The 23,112-nt window shown below is 42.8% G+C and overlaps 1 protein-coding gene across 1 annotated transcript in view; it reads left to right on the top strand.

The window, feature by feature from the left end:
- The first annotated feature begins 621 nt into the window (after positions 1-621).
- The window catches only part of LOC133003818 (endothelin-converting enzyme-like 1), a 37,903-nt gene continuing 15,412 nt past the window's right edge, over positions 622-23,112 (top strand). Inside the window, exons 1-9 of the mRNA XM_061073633.1 lie at positions 622-688; positions 746-1,479; positions 2,109-2,177; positions 3,325-3,435; positions 3,541-3,633; positions 5,623-5,747; positions 16,118-16,340; positions 22,140-22,238; positions 22,736-22,810. Of these exons, the coding sequence (XP_060929616.1) occupies positions 622-688; positions 746-1,479; positions 2,109-2,177; positions 3,325-3,435; positions 3,541-3,633; positions 5,623-5,747; positions 16,118-16,340; positions 22,140-22,238; positions 22,736-22,810 (1,596 nt within the window). The remainder of the gene's footprint in view (positions 689-745; positions 1,480-2,108; positions 2,178-3,324; positions 3,436-3,540; positions 3,634-5,622; positions 5,748-16,117; positions 16,341-22,139; positions 22,239-22,735; positions 22,811-23,112) is intronic.

Here is a 23,112-nt window from a genome sequence, read left to right as displayed (position 1 = left end):
TTTACATCAATTTGAACTGACACAGGCTAAGTTATGGTGATTGCCACGCCTCTCCATGTCCAGCTGATACTCAGCCCTTTTCTCATTTTCCATTGATCTTTCCAAAGCCATGAGTCACCGGGGGCATCTTCTCCCTCCGAGGGATGACTATCACCAATCAATTCAACAGCTTTAGCTGACAAACAACATAAGGAAACCATGTGGGGGAAATGTGCCGAAAAAGGTGCTACTTTGTCATTCTCTGCTGCTGTAATTGTGGATTCAATTTCCAATCTCTCTCTCTCTCTCTCTCTCTCTCTCTCTCTCGCCTTACAGAACCACTTACCAGTTGGAGAGAGCAAGAGGAGCAAATGGAAATGGAGCAGCAAGAAAGAGGATGAGCGAGAGAAAGAAGGACCCGAGAGATTCCTCATGCTCAATGGGAGCCCCCTCGCTCTGCTGATTTAAAAATAATAAAGGAGACTTTGCCTAAACAGCCCAACAGGATTTTGACTTCTCTTCAGCGTTTTGCCCTTTAGCGGCAGTTGTCATGATAGTACTCTGAACGTAGAAATAAGTAATTTTTTCATCCATTTCACCCTGAATCCATCTGCTGCTTTCTACCTAAAACAATTATTTGCCATGGAGAAGACGTACTCACTAACTGCCCACTATGATGAGTTCCAGGAAGTAAAACATGGAGGTCGGTACAGCAGTGACATCCTAAGCAATGGCATGACTCTTCACCTTGGAGGCAGCCTGGACCGCCATGTGGGGCGAACCCGAGGAGGGACCTTGTCAAACGGTCGAAACAAAGATCCAAGCAGCGCCAGCAGCAGTGGAGGGCTTCCTCGATGGAGCCGGAGGGAGATCTGTCTCCTCTCTGCACTGGTCTTTGCTGGAGGCATGTGTGTTATCTTGGGCAGCATGCTGGCACTCAAGTACATTTCCCTGGACGCCATGCAGGACCCGCAGTGCCGACAAGACTGCCAACGCAAACGCTCCCTGCTGCGCACGGCTCGCTTCGTTCAGTCCAATATTGACCCAACCATCCAGCCCTGCCAGGACTTCTACTCCTTTGCCTGTGGTGGTTGGTTGAGGCGCAACCTCATCCCAGACGACAAGCTCAGCTATGGCATCATCACAGCTATAGGGGAGCACAACGAGGAGAAACTACAGCACCTCCTTCTGGAGCCAGTACGGAGGCGTGGGCCCAACTCGGCGGAGCGCAAGGTCAAGGAGTTCTACAGATCTTGCGTCAACATCCAGGAAATCGACAAGCTCGGCTCTGACCCTATGACAGAGGTGATAGACAGCTGTGGGGGCTGGGACCTGGTGGGGGCTCCTCCGGGTGCTGCTGGGTGGGAGAGCGAAGGTGCACCACAGAGGCCGGACTTCGATGAGCTATTGTACAGGACACAGGGGGTGTACAGCACTGCCGTCTTTTTCTCCCTCACTGTCAATGTGGATGATAAAAACTCCTCCAGGAACGCTATCAGGGTGAGATGAAGCTGTGTGTACTTGTGAATGCACGATGTGACTTCATGGGGCCACAAACTTATTGATTGTTATTCATCCTAGGTAAAAAGAGGACAATCATGGGACATTAAAGGTGTGTTCAGGCTAAACACAAAGTGAGTTTTCACCTGGTCTATATAATTGTGTCCACTGGTGAGACTCTTCCTCATTTAGTTCCTGTGCCTTATTATGACCTATTGCAGGCTCTCAATATGCAAAATTCAGTTTACTTTTATTCTGAACACACCTTAATAATAAAGCCTTTATTTAAAGTGCATCACTGCTCTGAAACAGTCTGAAGCAGAGTGTTTCTTCTTGTCAGGTTAGCTGTGTAATATCTGATCTGAGTCACTGTTCACTGCTCATAGACAAACCTTTATTAGCGCAAAGCTGAGATTAAATAACAGATGACATGTCAGTCCAGCGCACACACTGCAGGAATTATTTATGAAGGTCATAGCTAATGTACAAGTCTAGCATATGTGGCATAGCCTGCACAAACTGGCATTATTACATTCCTTTGAAAATACATATGTCACATATGGAACTACGTACCAGAAAATTACCATCTGATCTTCTGACCGTGTGAGTGTGTGTCTGTGTGTGTACAGGTTGATCAGGAGGGGCTCACACTCCCGGAGAGAACCCTCTATCTGGGAGAGGATGAGGACAGTGTAAAGGTAAACATGCCTCCTTTGGTTTCTATCACTTAATTTGGTCAGTTACACATTTTGTTGTTCCTCTGCGCCTCAGACACATAAATTGATGTGTCATTCATTTGCTCAGTCTCAGCTTACATTTGAGCTAGTTCACATTAATATATAAAGGACTGTGTGGGAGATATACTGTAGACACAGTGTCCAAGGTTAAATGGGTCATAGGTAGTTTGACATATTCACATTACTTCGAACTAAATCATATTTTATATTTTTGGGAAAAATCCTTGGCTCACTATCCTTTATTAAGAGGACAGACAGTTTCCTGTACTAAGTACGTGGGGTTCGGCAGCAGGCAGCATGTGACCTGGCCGTTTGCCGTCCTCCTCCGATCTCTCCCCCCATTTCACTCTCACTATTATCAATAACCCCAAAAGATCCAAAAAAAAACAAACTCTGCAGTCACTGACCCGCGAAGAGGAATGAAACGACTGACCCAAACCTAAAATCTCACCTCTCAATCAACTGTGAGCCATGTGTGATCTCTTTTGTGCGTTAACTATTGTTGAGACAACACAGCGGCCTAAGAAACCTTGGTGGCCCAGTGTCCAATTACGGTTGTACCCTTTTAGTATTTGTTTTAAGGGCTTAATCGAACACACGACTCTTTCCACACTGTCGTTCACCCACTCAAATGAAAGCTGACACTAGGCACAAGTACAATTATTTAATTTCAAATTGAATGTGCTAAAGCACAGAGCCTGAAGAGTAATAACTGAGCACATACTGTAGGTTCTGGACAGTATCTATCTAACCCTTCCCTGTTCATCCCTCCTTCCCATCACTTCGTTTTCTCCCATTTTTCCCTCTCCTATCGTCCCCTTCATTATCTTTTTTCTACCTTTACCTCACACTTGACGTCCTTTAGGTTCTTTCTTTCCTTCCTAACCTCCCCTCCTCCTAGTCTCCTCTCTTTCCTTTCTCCGCCTCCGTCTGTCATACTGACCCATCTCTCTCTCTTCTCTTCACCAATCCACCTGTTTTCCTCTGTCGCCCGCTGTGCTTTTGTTATCCTGTCCACTTTGCCACATGTCAGCCCCCGTCGCTGGCCATTACTGATGATGTCGCGGCTTCTCCTGCCTATTAACGCTGATGTCGCTGTGCTTCTCAGATCCTGGCGGCGTACAAGGCCCTGATGGAGCGCTTGCTGAGCATGCTGGGAGCTCAAGATTCCACGCAGAAGTCCAAGGAGATTATACAGCTGGAGACTCGTCTGGCTAATGTGAGCTTATTACATGTGCATGTGAGCTTATGTGAGTGTTTGTGCGTGCATGTTAGTGTATGTGCGTGTGTGCATTGTTGTGTAAAATGTCCTCCCTCTCACCAGATAACTGTGTCCGAATATGATGACCAAAGAAAGGACATCAGCACCATGTACAACCGCATCACCCTGAGGGAGCTACAGCGCATCGCTCCTAGTGTGGGTACCACACACACACACACACACACAAACAGCACATAAACATCATTTATGATTTAATATGCATGTGAACGTGGACTGAATCAGACCCACACACAGAGACCTAAGTGACTCTCAAGAGCTGTCCGCCAGCAGGGGTAGTTGATGGAAAACAATGGAGGGATTGGACGGAAGGAGGGGGTGAGACACTGGAGACACTAAGAGGGACAGTCAAGAAAGTGGAGGATCTCCTCTGAAGCAGCGGGAACACCAACAGAGAATCGTCAAGATGTTTTAATGGTCGAGAAGGAGGACTGGAGGGAGGGAGTGGAGATGGAAACTGGGAATGTGCTGAGAAGAAGAAAAATAGTTATATTTTTCAGATTCCCAGCCCAAAAAAACTGTGTGGAAACAAGGGGTGTGACAAGGAAAAGGAGAAACATGGAAAGATGTAGATCAGACGTTGAAGATTCAAATAGAGTACTCCAATGTTGCTTCAGTGTGTTGCAACTAAAACCCTGGAGCTTGTCACTCAAGATTTCTGAAAAAAATACAGTCACAAGGATGCTGCTGTGCAATTATATGTAAAAGCACCAAGCAGGAACAAGCAGCAATCTGCCTTATACCAACTCCCCAAATTTAATTTTAAAAGCATAATTTATGTCTAACAAATGTAAATACGAGCATATGCAGCATACATTAGACAAAGACAAATCAGTTGTATTTGCATTATTTATATCGAGGAACATTGTGCATCCTACCGTCGGCCTCTTGCTAGCAGCAAGATCTGAGCCTGTTTGATTAAGGACCGGGTCACAGGCAGACCTGAAGTAAGGGCACATTTTTAATGGAGGGACAGCAGCAGCCGTGAGGGTTGTACAAGCGATTTCCTTCTCCAGTGTTGTTGCTTGCAGCATTAGCTCTTAAACACCCATTTAATCTGCCCGATTCTCTGCTGTCTGATACACCATCCTCAGCATCTTCGTCTTCATTTGAGTTGAATAGCCTATATACTGAATTGGATTTAAAAGTTGTAGCACTACACAATACAAGTAGCAATATTAGAGGATTATTTCATGTGTGATGTGACTGTAATGAATTTAAGGAAGATATGAGGTTCATGGCTCTTTAAAACTGATTTATACCATTATACCAGTGCAGTTCTATTCTAAACCTGCCTGTTTGGAATAGGCTGTTTACTTTGTCTGTGATACTGCTTGCAGTGGAAACTGTAAAAAGTGACCTGCAGTATTTGAACTGCAGCAAGTAAAGACCTACTGCTGGAAAGAGCTGTTCAATTGTTCATGCAAAGTTTGGTGAAGCTCGACTCAGTATGCAGAACCCTGAACTGGAAACTCAGGTGTTGCCGTTGTTGTGAATGCATTGTAGGCACTTGCGTTGATTAGTCCCATGGCCGCCGCTTCTACATAACGCCTGTTTATTCAAAGTGTATTAATATTGAACGTCCAAATTTTACAATGCACTTTCTTTAGCCCTGAACAAAACATTTACCAAGTGTGGAGCTGATAAGATAAAATGTTCTCGATATCTTCGAGTCCTGTAGGTCGGTGCACACTGTGCATCTTTACTGGAAGAGATAGACAGTAACTGACTCGCTCACTTTGTCCATTTCACAGTTGTGATGTGATATCAATAGTTCCTCATAAAATAACATTACTTGGGCAGCAATAATTGGAAGTGAAAATTGTGTATATGTGGGCCAATTCCCAGACTGAGCTTGGCATTGTGAAGCAGTTACAGGTTAGAGAGAGAAAAATTTAAGTTTCGTCATCATATTTTTAAACTTATTTTCCAAATATTTTCATCCTCATAGCATCTGGGTTGGTATATTTCTCTTTTAAGTGTCTAACACAGGACCAAACTGATTTGGAAAGCATCATGGTCCGTGGCCTGGAACTCCCAACAATTCAAATAGTATTTAGCACATTTGACAACAACTGTATTTAACCTAAAAAAGAAGTGACTCGATCATTCCTTGTCCAACCACAGCTTCACTGGAAACGGCTGCTGGACAAAATCTTCCTCGAAAACCTCTCGGAGGACGAAGAGATCGTGGTGCTGGCTACTGACTACTTACAGAAAGTCTCTGACATCATCAACACCACTTCAAAGAGGTATGGAGCAAGAGAGAATGGCTGGCGTGTGGTTTGACGGCCGAGGGTGTGGGGCAGGGAGAGAAAGATGAGGGCACTGAGGTGTATGGAAAATTGATGAAATTAGACCCATGCATTTTTGAGTCTTTTCTTTTTGAGTGCGAGTAAGCGCTTTTATTCTTTAGTTTGTGTGTGTGTGTGTGTGTGTGTGTGTGTGTGTGTGTGTGTGTGTGTGTGTGTGTGTGTGTGTTCCTTTGGTTTAGGGCTGTCACTACTATTTTGGCTACAACGTATAATGTCACGAGTTGTATGGATTGGGCTTTGAGTGCTGCTATGCATGTATTTGTGTGCGCATAAGCCAATGTGTGTGTGCGTGTGTGAGGTGAGTCACTGTTGGGTGAACTTCCACTTCTACAGCAAATGATTATTATTGATCTCACACCCACACCTTTCTACCACCTGCAGACTAAGAAAGATGCACATGGACGGACACACACACACACACACACACACACACACACACACACACACACACACACACACACACACACACACACACACACACACACACACACACACACACACACACGCACACGCACACTTACTTCATCCCCCCTTCTTCCTCATGACAGACTCCATAGGAAGCTTTAGAGGGCTGTTGCACACCAGGATGTGTGTTACAGCCACTGACAGGACTATACTGTTGATGGTGTTCGGCCTCATTATGGGACTCACCAGCTTCTCAGTCATCGTCATTACGTGGGCACAGAGCTCCTAACCCCCACTTGCAAGCAAAGGAGCAAAGAAAGGGGAAAAAAGTTGCCAAAGAATCCGAGAACTGGATATCGGACAGATGCTTTTTTTTATTGTACAGTAGACTAGAGGGGTTTTTTAACTCAAAAATACTGACCAAACGCAGTGCGTGATCTAAAACAAAAAGAGGACTTTTCATGTTCCACTCAGTTACTTTTTACAGGTCTAAAGGTCTTTTCTAATTTCTGAACTTCAGATTTTGTATGATTTTTTTTTTGCCTGAAACAAAGATGGGTAACATTTACTCCAAGTTGCCTGCTATCTCTTTTTGGTTGACTGGATGGTTGACTGGATGGTTGACTTGGCGGTTGACTAAAATGTCACCTCTACCTTTTTGTTAGGCAAAGAGGTGGGTGGTACTTCATTTGTCACAACAGCAAGTCCACATGTTAAACATGGACCAGGTCACTGTGTTGTCACTATGACCCATCAGTTCCTCTGGTCAACCAATCAGTGCCTCAACCTGTTAGACCTGAACATCGTGTACGCTCCAGATCAGAACTTGACACAGAGAAAGACACATTAACTAACAAGTCCCCTCATCACTGAACAACTATTCCTGAGATGAACACAACAAGAGCAGCAGCTAGAATCAGAGGATCAATTTAAACTTGAATTGGAACTGCCTACAAAATCATGATTCCAGGAGAGCCATTTCTTTTGACAGGGTTTTACCACCACCACTTGGTACACGATACGGTAAATGCACAGTATAACAGTGGTATTATCTACCATTCAAAGTGCTTCACAGTACAAGTATCACACCATTCATACACTGTCGGCACCGTCAGGGGCAATTTAGGTTTCAGTATCTTGAACCGAACTGTTGGAACAGGGATCGAACCACTGACCTTTTGGTTAGTGGATGACCCTCTCTACCGCCTCAGACAAAGCCACAGAACTGCCGTCAGTTTTCTATGTAACATCAGCCCAACTCATATGTGCCATCATGCAAATGACTTCATGGTTGCTATAAATTGCTCAATTTTATGTCTGCACTTGGATTTTTCCTTTCTCCAGTTAGATTGTATTTATATTTATTCATAGTAAATGTTTTTTTCTTTACTTCTTATTATTGTATCCACAAACCTTTGTATTTTATATAAATTACTTTAATGATCAACAACAGAAGAATGTATATTTCTGCTCAGCTCCCATCAGTGTCAGGTTTTCTGTTTGGAGCTGCTATTTTTTTTAGAACAGACTATTCCTGATCCCTTTTATCTGCTCTCCTGCTGAGCTCCATCTTTGTGAAATGTAGTTGTACATCACAACAGTCCTGCATGCATATGCATTGAGTTGGGGTCATATCATTGAAGGGTTTCATTATCTCCTTTGTGAATATACAGCTACCTGCGCCTCTATCCAATCCATTATCGCAGCCTCACTTCTCCACAGGTTGCAGGAGCCAGGTTTGATGCTCTGTCTCTTCTCTTGTTGTTTACCAATCTTCTCTCTGACTGGTCTGTCCATCCATCCTTCCTGATGGCTTCAGTAATAAACTAGACTCTGCTTCCATCACCCTCTCTCCCTGTTTTCTCTCCCCTCCACCTGTAGCTATATGAAATCCTGTCTTCTCTCCCTGTTATCATTTCTTCACTCAGTCAGGGTGAAACTCCAGTGCGGAGCTATACACAGCAGCTTTACTTGTATTAGGTTGGAGGACTGACCTGATATTTTTTCAAGAATAGTTAAAATCAATGGAGCAGTTGTTGACTTATTCAGTTTAGCTCCAAAATTCGTGCAATTCCCATAATGCAACTCAACACGTTTTGCTAGAAACTCTCTGCCTGGTAAACGCCAGAAAATTGCCCAAATTTGAACATAAATGGACTGTATTTATATAGCACACACATATCCATTCAGTGCTTCTATATAACACGCCATTCATACACTGCTGGCTCAGCTGTCAAGGAAATTTTTTGGGGTTTACTATCTAACCCAACTTCTGAATGCATAGGAGCCAAGATCAAACCACTGACATTTTGGTTAATCGACTACATCTTGATCCATAGTTGCCCCATCGGCTGTTCAAGTCCATTTCAAAAACATCTGACCTTCGTAATGTCATCATGCTTCTAGCGACTTCAGAAGGATTCCTGCAGAGCCTCAACAGTAAGTGCATATAGGGCTGGACAATTAACTGAAAATGTATCTAAACCGACATGTATAACCTCTCATCAACATAATATTTGTCATGTCTAATACTTTTCCCGATGCGTGCATTCACAAACTGTTGGGTTTCCGCAATTTTCCGCGCCATATTACCTTGCATTACACTAAGCAGAAGAGATAAGCAACTGGAGAGAGATACAGTGAGAGATACAGTGAGAAGAGGAGCTGCACACAGCTCTACAATGATGCTACTGCACTTAACAATAAGTTAGAGACTGTTTCTGTTAGCACAAGAAGTGCAGATTTTTTCCAGCTCATTATGAAACTGCAGTGAGACAGGAAGTTTTGAGCAGGAATGGGCTTCCATACAATGACAGTTAGCAGCAGCAGTTTGAACTTTTAAGACTTTATTCCTCTCTGTCTGTCTCTTCTTTCAGTCAGTCTTCTTTTCTCTCTTACCCTCGGTTCACCTAACTCTCCTATCCCCTAATCCACCACCTCTCTCCATCTGTCTCTCGTTCCCCATCTTCTCTGGCTGCTCTCTCCTTTTCAATTTTGCATGACCACCCTGTAGTTGCCCTCAATCTGCCTCAATCTGCCTCAATCTCCCAACTACTCTCTGCTCTCCCATCTCTCCATCTGCCCCTCTGCCATTGTTACCTATCTATTCCTACTTCAATCAATTATGGGGGCTACCTTCTGTCATCTCCCTCACCTGCTCCTCACTCTCTCCCAACATCTCTGTTGCTATCCTCTCTCTTTTTAATCTCTCTTGCTCAGTCTCCACCTCCAGTCTGTCTCCAGGTTCCGTCTCCTAGGAAGTTCATTTTAGATTTTAAACAAAGGTTGGCGTTGCTCATTCACACACACACACACACACACACACAGTTGTACAAATGGTGGAATGGCACTATGGGGTATTGCTCATTAGCATTGCCTTGCTCACATCAAGGGGTCCTTTCCACCACTGCCAGTTATTAACAAGTCACACAGCTTGTAGCAAGAACAGAAAACACATCCACACATATAAATACAGACTCCAGGAAACTAAAGTTAACATTCACATGGAGATAACACCAGGAATCTGTTCCTGCAAGTGCAAAATCCTGTCAGAACAAAAAACACTTCCTATCTCCAGTGTTTCATCTGTTGGGTAGGTTTGTTACTCCATGTTTCCTTTCCCAACTAATTAATTTGACAAAACATTACTTCACTATAAGTAGGGATATTATATGCTATTGACTTCATAAATAGATGTCGCAACAGCGGAAATAGCATAAATATTAATCAAGTAATATGGAGTCTACAGCCATGCTAGCGGCTCTGTGAGGCTCTACTTATCAGTGTTGTGTTGAGCTTGTTAAGCTAAGAGCTAACATCAGTATGCTAACACGGTCACTATGATAATGTTAGCATGCTGATATTTATTCTGTATTCATGCAATGTTAGCAGAAGAGGAAAACACTCTTTATTCAGACTCCGGTGGTGATGCATTTGCATTGGTTTTTCCAACAGTTTGTTGACGTGTCTGTATAGTTACCCTCACCATGAGGGAAATATTTATACTTTCAGGTGGACACTACTGATACTGGCTTAAATTTGGTCAGTTTGGTTTTAATTAGTCATGATTGACAGCTGACGCTGACTCACAATTGGTAAAGCGTCTGTATCAACTGGACTTCGCTACCAGGGCACCATCCCTAGATCACTACTGTACAGACTGAGGCACACTCGCACGATTCCATTGTTTAGCCTCATATAGCTGGAGTCAAAGGTCGTGGCAGAGGTGTTGGCCCGTGGTGTCATTGTCCAGTAGAGCAGACGGTGAAGTGGTTTTGTTCTTCTCAATGCCACAAACGGCCACAGAAAAACTATTTTCTACACAGTCATACTTTGCTGAACTTTTGTCACTCACTGACGCCCACACACACAAACACACACACACACACAAACACACACAGATCAAGAGTGCATTGAACTCATTACAGACCCAAAGGCATTGGAACAGACTTTTATATGAATGCAGACAGGGAGAGGAGTGGATTCTTGGTAAATTGGAGGAACAGTTTGAAGTTGAACTCTGAGGTGAAAAGGTGTCCGACAGGAACACGGACAGGTGCTTCATCTGACTGTTGTGTTTCATGACAACGGGATGGACGGTAAAAAAAATGAATGGATCTACCATCTCACCAGCTTCCGTTCATTTCTCACTTCCCCTCCTGCTCTCCTACTATTGACACGTTGTATTTCTTTCCTCCTATACCTCCTGTCCAGTGTCATTTCTTTTTTCATTTCCCTTCTTCATTCTTTTCCCTTCTCCATGGCTACATTTTCCGATGTGTTTTTCTTTATCCATCCATCCATGCCTCATTCAAACTCCATCCTAATCCTTTCCCTTTACTACCAATCATGTCTCCCTCTATGCATTAAGTATTTTCTTCTCCTCTGTCTTCATTCTCTTAAACTTGGTTTTGGGTTGCTATTGACAACTCCATCTATCCATTGTACTCTCATTTTCTCCTCTGTCCCTTTTTTCTCTCTCTCTCTCCATCTTTTAGGCATCTTATTGACTGATCCTTTTCTCCATTGTTATCTCTCTCCATCCTTACCATACTCTCACATTGATGGCTTTCCCATCATACAAGGCTACTGACAAGAGAAGTCACACGTCTGTCTCTTCATGCTCCATCCATCCATCTTTCTCTCTCCCTCCAGTGTCTCTGTGTGTGTGTGTGTGTGTGTGTGCGTGTGTGTGTGTGTGTGTGTGTGTGTGTGTGTGTGTGTGTGTGTGTGTGTGTGTGTGTGTGTGTGTGTGTGTGTGTGTGTGTGTGTGTGTGAGTGTGTGTGTGTGTGTGTGTGTGTGTGAGAGTGTGTGTGTGAGAGTGTGAGAGTGTAGTCCCCCTTGCATTGGGGTGACTGCAGCCAATCCCATTAGCCAGATGAGCAGGCCTCCAATGAAGGGGAAAGCACCAGCCTCTCGCCCACATACCCCCTCTCTCTTCTCTCTCTCCGTCTGCTCACTCTGTTCATCCGTCACTCTCGAGGGCGTGTGCAGGGGTAGGTGGTGTGTGTTATTTCTCCTGCCTGTTTGAAGACTAGCGGGGAGAGTCTCTCATTTCATGTGTGTTTGTTTAGAGGTGTTTTAAGCAAGACAATAAAATTGAGTTCACGAGTAACCCACAGAAAAGATGGAGCACCAGCGGTGGGTTCACTTCCTGCTGGGTCCACCACTTTTAAAAATGCACACTCGAGGTAGTTGTAAAGCTTTTGTTCACAAACGTTGGATTTCATGGTTAAGTAGCTTTCAGCAGTCGAGGACTGATTCCCAGCTGGGCCTCCCAAGCTGAAAATACATGCAGTCCTGCTGCTATATGGTGCATTGGATGTACATCTCACGCATAAATGTGTCCGCTTTTCTCTCTCTGTGTTTGTGTTTGTATTTTAGAACCTTTTTTTTCTTTTTATGTCTCATTACTACACTTTTATCTTAATATTTTATATGTAAAATATTATATCTCTGCTGTCTGCATATCCAGAAGTGAAGTTTGGACCAGAGGAGGTTTTCCCCCCTCTATTACCTACAGCAGGGGTGTCCAAACTTTTTATCCCGAGGGCCACATACAGAAAAAAATACGAAGGTCTGGGCCACTCACGCCACCACGCCCCCCTGCCCTGGAGCGGACTGTTGACCATCGCGTCGCTCAGGGCGGGGGGGGGGCGTAACGGTGTTAACTGAGAAGTACAATACAGTGGGCCATAGTCCATTACATTACATTTAGCTGACGCTTTTATCCAAAGCTACTTATAATAAGTGCATTCAAGGGTACCCGAGGGTACAAACCCAGAACAACAAGAATCAAGAAAGTACAATTTCTTCAAAAATAGAGCAAAACTACAATAAGTGTGCTATAAGGAAGTACCATTTAAGTGCTACTAAATTGTTAGTTTAAAAAAAAAAAAAAAAAAAAAATTATTATTATTATTATTTTTTTTATTTTTTTTGAGGCGGGCCAATTTAAAATGGATGGCGGGCCGCAGATGGCCCGCGGGCCGTAGTTTGGACACCCCTGACCTACAGGGTCATTACCTGTGCTCATGTGTTGATGCAGTGCACATGGACAGTATCTTTTAATCTCCCTATCCTCCACATTAAAAAAGATTCACTTAATGATCCTTCACTTAGTCCTCGAGTAATTAAACTTACTTCCTGATCTGTAGAGGACTCTGGCAGTCAGGCCCTCTGCTTTCGTTTAGCTCAGCTGTGACTCCATGACTGTGCAAAGCACACATGACATGCAGGGAAGAGTGGGGTGATGTGACCCTCTAGGGGAGTTTCAAGGGGACTAATGATAAATTGATGGCATTTGATATATTTTGTGACTAATTCCAATCACCATGTAATGCAAAAGATGGGATGTTTAGAAGAAAGTTTGTTGCTATGAAGGATTGTTGAAAATGTCTTTGAGTTTCCTTTGTCAAAACATTCATACAAATACAAATTGCTTTACTAATTACCCATCTATTAGTTATAAAGTGTATCAGTCAATCAATAACATTTTATTTGCATAGCCCATATTGTATAGCCCATATACACAAATCACAATTTGTCTCATAAGGCTTAACAAGGTGTGACATCCTCTGTCCTTAACCTTCAACAAGAGTCAGGAATAACTTGTTCTACTAATTGTTCTTCTAATGACTCCTCACATCTCTTGTATTCAACAATGGACTGTAAAAAGTAGGACAACTTGACAGCTTCCCCTAAAAGTGAAGCCATACTATTTCCATAACCACCTGGTGGCTGGCTGCACAAGAGGTCATAAATCTTGAGTTAAATAATTTTATCTCCATGATGGTTTCTGTCATTTGAGGTAGTTCTTATCACACTGATATTTGTTCATGTGTTCATTTCTACAGTCAGTTTGGTTTTAATTAGTTATTTGATGGTATAGAGATTAGAGTGAAAGGTCATGATTGACAACTGAAGCTGACAGTTGGTGGAGCCCTTGTATTCCCATGACCTCGCTAACGAAGCTCCATTCCTGATTGCTACTGTGCAGTCTTGTATTCAGGATATTGTAGCTTCATTACTGGATAGTGGGAGGAAGTGGGGACAAGTCATCCATCTTTATATACAGTCAAAAGCTGTGTCTCAATTCAGGGCTGCATCCCTCTGAGGATGCGGGCTACCTATCCCACAAAGACCCCCCCTCTTGACGGCAGCATAGACAGCATAGTTTGACCCGATATGTGGCAGGAGAGGTTAGACCAGGATTTACCTATTGGATCCTTCATTGCTTGGGAATGGAAGGACACATTTGTTAGCTGCATTTGAAGTAGCTGTTGAAATGGAACTGTCTATTCGCACTGCTGTCCTTCAGTCTTCAAATGCAGCCTCTGAAGATGCGGCTCCTGAATTGAGACACAGCTTATTTATTCATCACACCCTCAAATTCTGAGCAAACATCTTCTGATTTTAAATATATACATACTCTCTCTCTAACTTTCTCTCACACACACACACACACACACACACACACACACACACACACACACACACACACACATTTCTAGCCCCCACACCAGCCTGAGACATCTCTGTCCGGTCTCTCCCCCTGAACACTTGAGGACAAAATTGACATCAACCATCCATCAAACAATGCATCACTGCCAAAACCTGGTAATTAGAGGTTGGTACTACAATAGGAAGTCAAACTGCTACAGCCTGACCTTAGCTGTAAATTTGTCAAGTGATGAAAATATATTTTTTATTAACCTTGTGATTTCTAGTGTTTCACTACCAGTCTGATATACAAGTAGTTTAACAAGTCAGAATACGTGCATCGTTTTCAGATCACCATAGCAGCAGTCTCATGAGTGTTCTGACTCAATGTAACAATGATTTGAGGGCTGGATTTAAAACGGTATCTACGACTTGTTATGGATGTAACAGCATCACATTACTTTTGTATTTAAGTGTTTGCAATGACCGTTGTCCTGCTTTCTGATGAAGACTGCCGCATTTAATCGGCTAGTACACTCAAACCGTGCAGCCATGAAAAGAAAGCAAACCACAGGTGCAAATTTAATTAACGTTGTGTGTTTGTTTTTTAGAAAGCACACAGCTCATTGTGGTTATCCCCCTTTGCTTTGAGAGATTACTGTCATCGCTTTTCTTCATAGATGCCTGGAGTAAAACCTCGCTCCTCTCCCCAACGCTCCCACACATCAGGAGGAGATGTAGGTTTTACCATTTCCATATAGATGACTTCCATACGTGTATCTTCTCTTTTGAGGCACACACAAAATCTGCCGCACACAGGTGATGACAAAGTTACACAGAGCAGCTAATCGCGTGAGGCATGCAGCCACACATGTAACACATGTTGATTAGCTGATGGTGGCTGATGATCAAGGACACCACCTGAGGCTCTCGTTCATTTATTCGCCCTCCCCTCACTCCACCTCCTGCTTTCCTTTCACTTTTCCCGTCAATTAAATTCACTTCACAAGTGCTTTGTTGGCGGGGACCTCAGGGTGCTGTCGCCAAGGCGCTTTTGATTTAATATCTGGTGTTGCATCAAAAAAAGGAAAAAACAGTGGAAAACAACAACATGCCTCGAGGTTCGCATGGCGATCTCCCAGTAGGGGTGACTGAGGTGGGCATTTGTCTCCGCAGGGCAGATGAGATGTTTGCACCCAGTGGGGGCATGAGGACACAGCAGCCCTCTCTAACTCTATCGTCTGGGGGAGTTCGGGGAGACACAGCTTGAATACATTAATGAATGATCCATTCTCTCTCCTCCCACTCGACACTTTCCTCACCCTTCAGCTGCCCCTCCGCTGAGTGTCCCTCTGGATTCGAGAGAGCTGTGCTTTAACTGTTAGACCCTCTTGACTCCTCACCACTCGCTCTCGATCACTGTCCCCCTCTGGTTTTCCCTCTAACTTTTCTGGCTCGGAGGACAAATGTAAAAACAGAAACTGGTCCATGAGGAAGATTGCGACACTGCAGACTTCGCTTTACAAAGACTCAAGTCTGTCCATAGTCCTATAGACGTACATTAAAGAAGCAGAGTGCACATCTCCACCAAGGCCCAACAGTCCCCTTAAAATCAATCAAACAGCACCAAATTTGACACTAGATATCAGTCCTGTTTTCTGTGCCTGATGTTTTTCATCAAGATCCCTGAATGATTCCTGGGCAAATTGGTGACAATGTCAAAAATGTTCTTTCAAACAATATTCGGAAAAAATCCAGAATCTGCCCCTTTCTCTGGATCCCCATCAGCAATGTATGAATTCTTCCTTGCCTCATGTTCAATCCCTCCACTATTCATCGAAAAACATCTGTCTCTCATATGGTGTTTGCAGAGCTGTTACCGTGTTTCAATGGTTGATTAAATCCAAACCAAATCTATGGAAATGTAACTGACCCGTCCTTTCCATGTCATCTGTCTTAGGGTTCTCCATAACTACATGCTGTGGCGCATTGTGGTAGCGCTGAGCGAACACCTGTCCACCGCCTTCCGCAGCATCATCCACGAGTTCTCTCGGGAGATTGACGGCACAGAGCAGCAGTTGGAGCTGGGCCGGCTCTGCCTCACACAGGCCAACAAACACTTTGGCATGGCTCTAGGAGCCCTGTTCGTCCACCAGCACTTCTCCTCACACAGCAAGGCTAAGGTATGGATGGATGGATGGATGGATGTTTGGACTAAAGATGGATGGCTCTATTGTGATGGTTTTCCATTTGGTCCCAAATTTGTTAATTTTCACTTGATGATTTAGACATACAGAGAGTAATTAATCAAGCATAGACCTTGGGGAAAAAATTTTTTTTTAAAGGTTTTATTTGGGTATTATTTTTCTATATATTTTAGGTGTAAGTGTGACTCCAAAGTCACAGTTTTGCTTGATTTTTGGTTTTATTTTACTGTCCGGAACAGTGAAAACATTATTTACTGATATTAATTGACTATCTCTGAAACTTCAAAACCAGTGCACTACAAAACTGACTTTATAGTAGTTGCATACCATATGCATTTAATTTGTAATATGAAAGTGAGATAGCATTAATGTTCTCTGTCATTCCTCTCCCTGGGCAATGAATATCTACCTGTAGTACATGGGCAGAGTCGGTTGGTGCCCAGAGAGAACAACATATATGTCATAAAATTCCATCTGGAAATAAGTAAACCAATAGTAGTAAACCAAAACTAGCACATTTGGTCTAAAAGCTAATGCAAGGAAGCAGCCCAAATCCAACCCGGTACTTTGTCACACTCTGGCAAGCAGTGCTTTAATTGCATGTGACTCCATTCGCTCAAATGATGCAAATAAAGTGGCTTCCTGGGGATGTAACAACATTTTTTGCCAACCATTTTCTTGTTGACTACACAGTTTAAGAACCAGCCACACTCCTACGCTGGGTCTGGCCTTACACGGCACACAACTTTTCGGGAAGTTGCATTGGGGGAGATAATTCAGACATTTCAGAATTTTAAGACCGAGTTTGGAGATTTAACCCTGTGTCAAGCTGCAACTGTATCATTTATTTTTAATGAATGTTTTTCCAGCAATACTTAGACTAAGATGTTTGCATTAAAGGGACTCTCACCTTTGTTGCATTTGAGAATTACAGCACATTCAAATCATCCCGCCTTCCTCCAATGCCCCACCCCCTCGTTCCCATCCGCGGTGTTTTATTTAAGAAACTTTATTTACACAAGCAGACTTACAACCATCCCGGTGTTTTTATTTTTTTGAAGAAACTTTATTTACAAGCAGACTTACAACCCACTGCCTCCGCGCACGCACGTGAGTTTTTGTTTACCAAAGCAATGGATTCGGATTCAGAAGCACCGGTAAGTTATCTAGTCCTCTAGTTGAGGACGCGCCTTGATGACGCGGGCCCGAATGCGCCACAAGAAGCAGACGGAAAACCTGCATGTCCATGCAGCAAACAGACAGGTCTGTCGGCCAATAAGGTCCTTCGGTCCGAAGAATTTTATTGGTTGAAGTTTTCACTAAATATTATGAGAGTGAAATAATTGTTTGTTTTTACTCCTGGTGGGTCTGTCTTGCATTTTAGAGTGTCATTACCTTATTAATACCAATTTAACCTTATCCAAAAAAAGTGTAAAAATGCAACAAAGGTGAGAGTCCCTTTAATGAGCAATTTTCTGCAGTCCCAATGGTTCCAAAAAAATACTTGGAGAGAAATTTCACTAATGTCAAACTACGCGATGTTCAAAGGCAGCAAGAGGAAAACCCACATAACTGACCAGGAATTAAATTTTTGTGACAGCACTTTTTGCTGAAATATAACAATATTTTAGAGTAGTTCCATCAAATCTGACACTAAGGGTTGTGACAGGCACGATGTAGGGGGGGTTCCCATTGTCGGTTTTGACATGTCTAGATGACTTAGAGGGATTTAATTTGGATTAATCACAGCCATCTCCTTAGTCTCTGTACCTCTCACTAACTGCTTCTTTTTGTTTCTGATTTGTTCTACGCTGAGGTCAATCTTTTTCTAATTCTCACTTCTGCCATTTTGTCGCCTTCTCTTTCACCTTTATCCTCCCCTATATGTATTCTTATCTAGTCTGGTGTCAATTCTAGGACATGGGGATCTGGGTCCCAATGGAATTTCTGACCTCTGTAACCCTAGACTCTAAGCCCTCCATCATCGCCTTTCCACCTCCTCCACCTCCTCCTCCTTCTTCTTCTTATACTCTGACTGTCCAACCGTGCACGCTCTCTTGCTTTGAGCTGCCTTTTCTTCTCCTCTTGCAAACTTTAAAATCTCTGCCAAAGCTCAGGACTTTTAAAGCAAGTCGGACACAAGTGGATGAGTCCACTAATTACTTTCTATGTACTGTACCTTAATTGAAATTAAAGTTTGCAAGCTCCCAATGTTCTATTTAAGATTCTAATGAGATACAAAGTGTAAATTTCAAAGACAATTCAAGTCAGTGGCTTCTGTCTGATGAAGAAAATAATGGAAGAGAGGTTTTTTTTAGGGTCAAGCCTCCATTAGGGCATGTTGTTAACCTAATAAAATGGGTGTTGAATCCATAAGCATCTAAACATCACACTACTGGTCCTTTAGAGTGTCTACAGGATAGAAAGTCTCACACTTGCTGCACTTTCTGATGTTGTCCCTGTCCTCGTCGATCATTTTACATTGCTCTGAGACATGGGTGTGTACAATGCTGGCATGTCCACACAGGTTGGAGACCTCATTATCAACACCAGAGGTACCAGACCTGAGGCCAGTGGCGATGTGTGTAGCCTTGACTGACTCACTGATGCTGCTTGCCTCAGCATGACCTGGAATTAATGAGCGTCAGGAGCTGAGAGGCTGACAGGAGACAGAGTGGGAAAGACAAGCTTTGTTGTTACTCTGAATCGCCAATGTGGAGATATTGTCGAGGGACACAACATGTCCCGGTGCCATTCAGGAGTAGCATTTCTGCTTACCGTGGGTTTTAGAAAGCACCAGTAGAGTTCTTTCAAAGGTTATTTGAGGTTTGGACAGAAGAAGTTCTTTGCTCCTATCAAGAGAAAAGACAATTTATTTAATAATTTAATTATGTTTAGTGCCAAAACATTTTAAATTATTTTGGACACATTATCTGTATGTGGCATCTAGAGCGTGGTTAAGATAAGATATAGAGTCTGAAACAGTTGTTGTCATCGATTCTGACGGGACGTGAACTCTGCTCTCTAACATAAAAGTCGGATACTAACAACTATCCAACACCTCAACCCTTACACACTTACATTGTGCCATGCTACATAAAGGTGGGTTTGATGTGAATCATGTGGAATTATACAGTGTACACATTATTACCAGGGACACTGAGCCTAAAACTGCATGTGACAAACAAATATCCACAGAATCATTGTACATAGACCTATGCAGCTTCTGGTTATTTAAAGGGCAACTCCATCAGCTTTACACATCAAGCCTGTTTGTGTCTTGAGAGGAAGCTGTGCTGTACGATAAACTTCCGCAACTGACGTGACTTGAGTCAATATCAGCTCTGTCTGGAGATTACATTTGAAAGGTCTCAAATCTGGAGGTGTGGACGTGGAACGAAGTTAGTTTATCAGACCTCTGGAGTCTGTTCTGCATCTCTGCTTGAGACTAGTGGCTCCATACAGCATTAGCTGCTACAAGCATAACACGCGCACACACACACACACACACACACCGATCTTCAAACAAACTGCCTCCAGTCCAGTGGCAGGGTTTGAATAAAAAAGATTATTTTGATCTTTATCCTTAAAAAATATATATGTACTGTGAGTCCGTCAATAGGCTGTGATGGAGCAAGTGCTCCACAAAAGTAACACACTAACTTTTCCACTTGGGTAAAATGAATGTACTCACAGAATTTAAAGTAAAAATTCCTTGCTGAGTCTATTGCCTAATGCAACAGTCTACTATGTAATTGCAACTGAGTCTTCACAAGTGAGCAGGATTTAATTTTACCTGCCCACTCTGATTGGTTCAGTCGACCAATTCCCCTCTCGTTATTGATTATTAAAAAATATATTAAAAACAATATGAACATGTTACACAATACATTGCAGTTGAAATGCATTTGAGTGAAAGTAAATATATTTGCTGATACAGTATATTTTGTGAAGTAAGTAAAAAGACCGGGAAATAAATCTACTGAAGTTAAGAACAAATACATGAAAAATCCACTGTTTATGTGTGCACTGCTAAATCCATGGACTCCTTTAATTGGAATTTTGAAAATAATTGACACGACAGATATGAGACAATATCACCAAGCCTGGTTTAATTGAAGGTGGTTCATTTCCATTGTGGGTACTCCACACGACAAATTGGAATTAGCATCACACACAACTGACTTTAAGAGCCATGAAGTCCTTGAAGTCTGTTTAACTTTGGGGAGAGCCCGGGCCAAAACAACAAACAAAATAACCCCATTTAGAAACAACACCACACTTCTGAATGAACCACAAAAAACTGTTATAATACTAAACTTCCTAACACCCAAAACAGGAGAAAAATGGGTGAGGCCAAAAATAGCAGCTCTACACTTCAAAGGTTTTGGCAAGATTTACAAAGGACAGTGAAATTAAAACTGAAAGTAGAAGATACTGAAAAAGGAAACAATCCAAAAGAAACTCTAACTTTATGCTAAAGCACCAGGTTATCAGAGAGCCACAGGTTAAGTTTGGTCTAACACAGCTCTCCACACACATACACGGTGAGAGGTGCAGCACCTCAGGTCTGGGCCGATCAGGAGCAAGGATCCAGAGCTTACTCTCTACGACGAATTTCAGACTTTGAAATAAAAAATCTCATATTTTTGTTGGGTGAGAAGGACGAGGACAAGATCATCATCACTGAATGGTATTGAATCCTCATTTTTTTCTGAGGAATGACATGTGCCAAATCTTCTCAAACTTTTTAATGAAAAAATTTTGCAAATTTGTATCAGTGCCGGTAAGAAGAATTTTGAAATGTGGAATATTCGAAGGCAAGTCCCATTTTCTTGTTTATTTTTCACACCCCTGGTGTGTAAAGGGCTGAGTTAATCATGTCTTACAATATGCAGTGGTTATCATGCTACATGCAGACATTTGCAGCCTTCATGCTTTGTGGACTGAAAATCCTAGTTGACCCATTTCAGTTACTCTTACTTGTGTTGGTGCTCAGCTGGAAAACAGCACAGAGTCCCATGTTATTTAAACCTTTTATTCAATCACATAAAACCAATCCATTGATGGCGGAACACTTTGACTTGGGATTTGTGGCCTGTCGCAGCTGAACAGAGGGTCAGTGGTTACTAGACTGGAATTAGCATTACACACAACTGACTTCAAGAACTGCAGCTTAATGTGACGACACAGGTGGAGCAAACTCAGCATTGTAACTCTCTGATTTATTATACATTTAGATGAATCTTTTTATGGTAGATGTACTGTATAAATAAAGAGCTTTTCACTGCAATCTACCAATCAAAGGACTTTACAGTACATTTACACACATACATACGGCACCTTTATACACATTTAACACCCTATCTCTAACACACACCATTCACACAATTTCTGCACGGGCGTCAGGGGCACTTTGGGGCTCAGTATCTTGCCCAAGGACACTTTGGAATGCAGACTGGAGGTGCTGGGGATTGAACCATCGCACATCTGATTAGTGGACGTCCCACTCTACCTCCTAATTCTTATTAACCAGTCATATTAGCACAAGCAATGATACACAGAAAAGCACTCTTGGCAAGTGTTCACCACTACCACCTGCTCCCAGCAAGAAACCACAATTGATGGCAGAGGAAACTTGCATTTACAATTATTAAAAAAACTTTCCATACTGTCATAACATCCGCTGAACATGTGTTTATGGAGATCCACGTAGGTTGTAATATGTTTTAAGGATTTTGACACTTCTTCCAATATGATGTAATCTCCCTCCAGGTACAGGAGCTGGTGGAGGACATCAAACACTCCCTGGACCTCCGTCTGCAAGATCTGGACTGGATGGATGAGGCCACCAAGGAGGCTGCCAGAGCAAAGGTTCGGAACCTAAGTCAGCTTCTGCATCGCAGACACAGCTCCCTGCCAGATCCGATTAGTATTTGAAAAGGATTTAATTATTTCTTTGCAGTTCTTTTCTTTCCAGGGCTTTGATTGATTGCTTGGTTAGATGGAAGTGTGTGATAGAATACATCAAGGGCTTGACATTGAGAAGTGAGGATCTCCTAATCCAGATCTCTCTGAGGTGCTGCTTTAGGGTCTGCACTGCAAGATATTCCTTCTAATACTTTTACAATATGGAGTTATAATCCTTTTAGAGGGCCATGCTGAATATAAAGAGCTTCCTTGTAATCCTATTACTTTGGGTTTGCTTGATTAGTGTGTGTGTGTGGAAGGATGGTTGTGTACCTTGGTCCCTAAGCGAGTGTGTATGAGTGTTTGTAAATTATTGCAAATGGATGTTACGTGATTTCAGGCCAGCCCTTCCTCCTCTACTTCTCCATCTCTTCATCATCCTCTCTCCCTCCCCCTCGCAGCTGAAGCACATGATGGTGATGACAGGATACCCAGACTTCCTGCTCAAACCTGAGCTCATAGATCAGGAATATGGGGTGAGTCACAAACTGTCCAGCCATCACCATGCACAAGTACCCACCCTCACTGTTAATCCTATTTCCCAGCAACCCCTCCCCCTCTCCAGAATCACTTTCCAGCAGCCATTACAATGCAGCCTGGGTGATTGTATTCAGATCGAGCAAAAATACATCATGCACGGAAGTATATAAACACGCACTGATGAGAGTGTTCATATAAATCGCATGCTTTAAGTATGTAAATCTAACGAGGTAGCACATGTAAAACCTGGGAGCAGTTCAGCTGGCAAAGAAAATGTGCAATCAGGAGTGTGTTGATG

This window comes from Limanda limanda, chromosome 6 (assembly GCF_963576545.1).
Source record: "Limanda limanda chromosome 6, fLimLim1.1, whole genome shotgun sequence".
NCBI lineage: Eukaryota > Metazoa > Chordata > Actinopteri > Pleuronectiformes > Pleuronectidae > Limanda > Limanda limanda.
The sequence above is the reverse complement of the archived record's forward strand: the minus strand, read 5'-3'. Positions and strand labels throughout refer to the sequence as shown.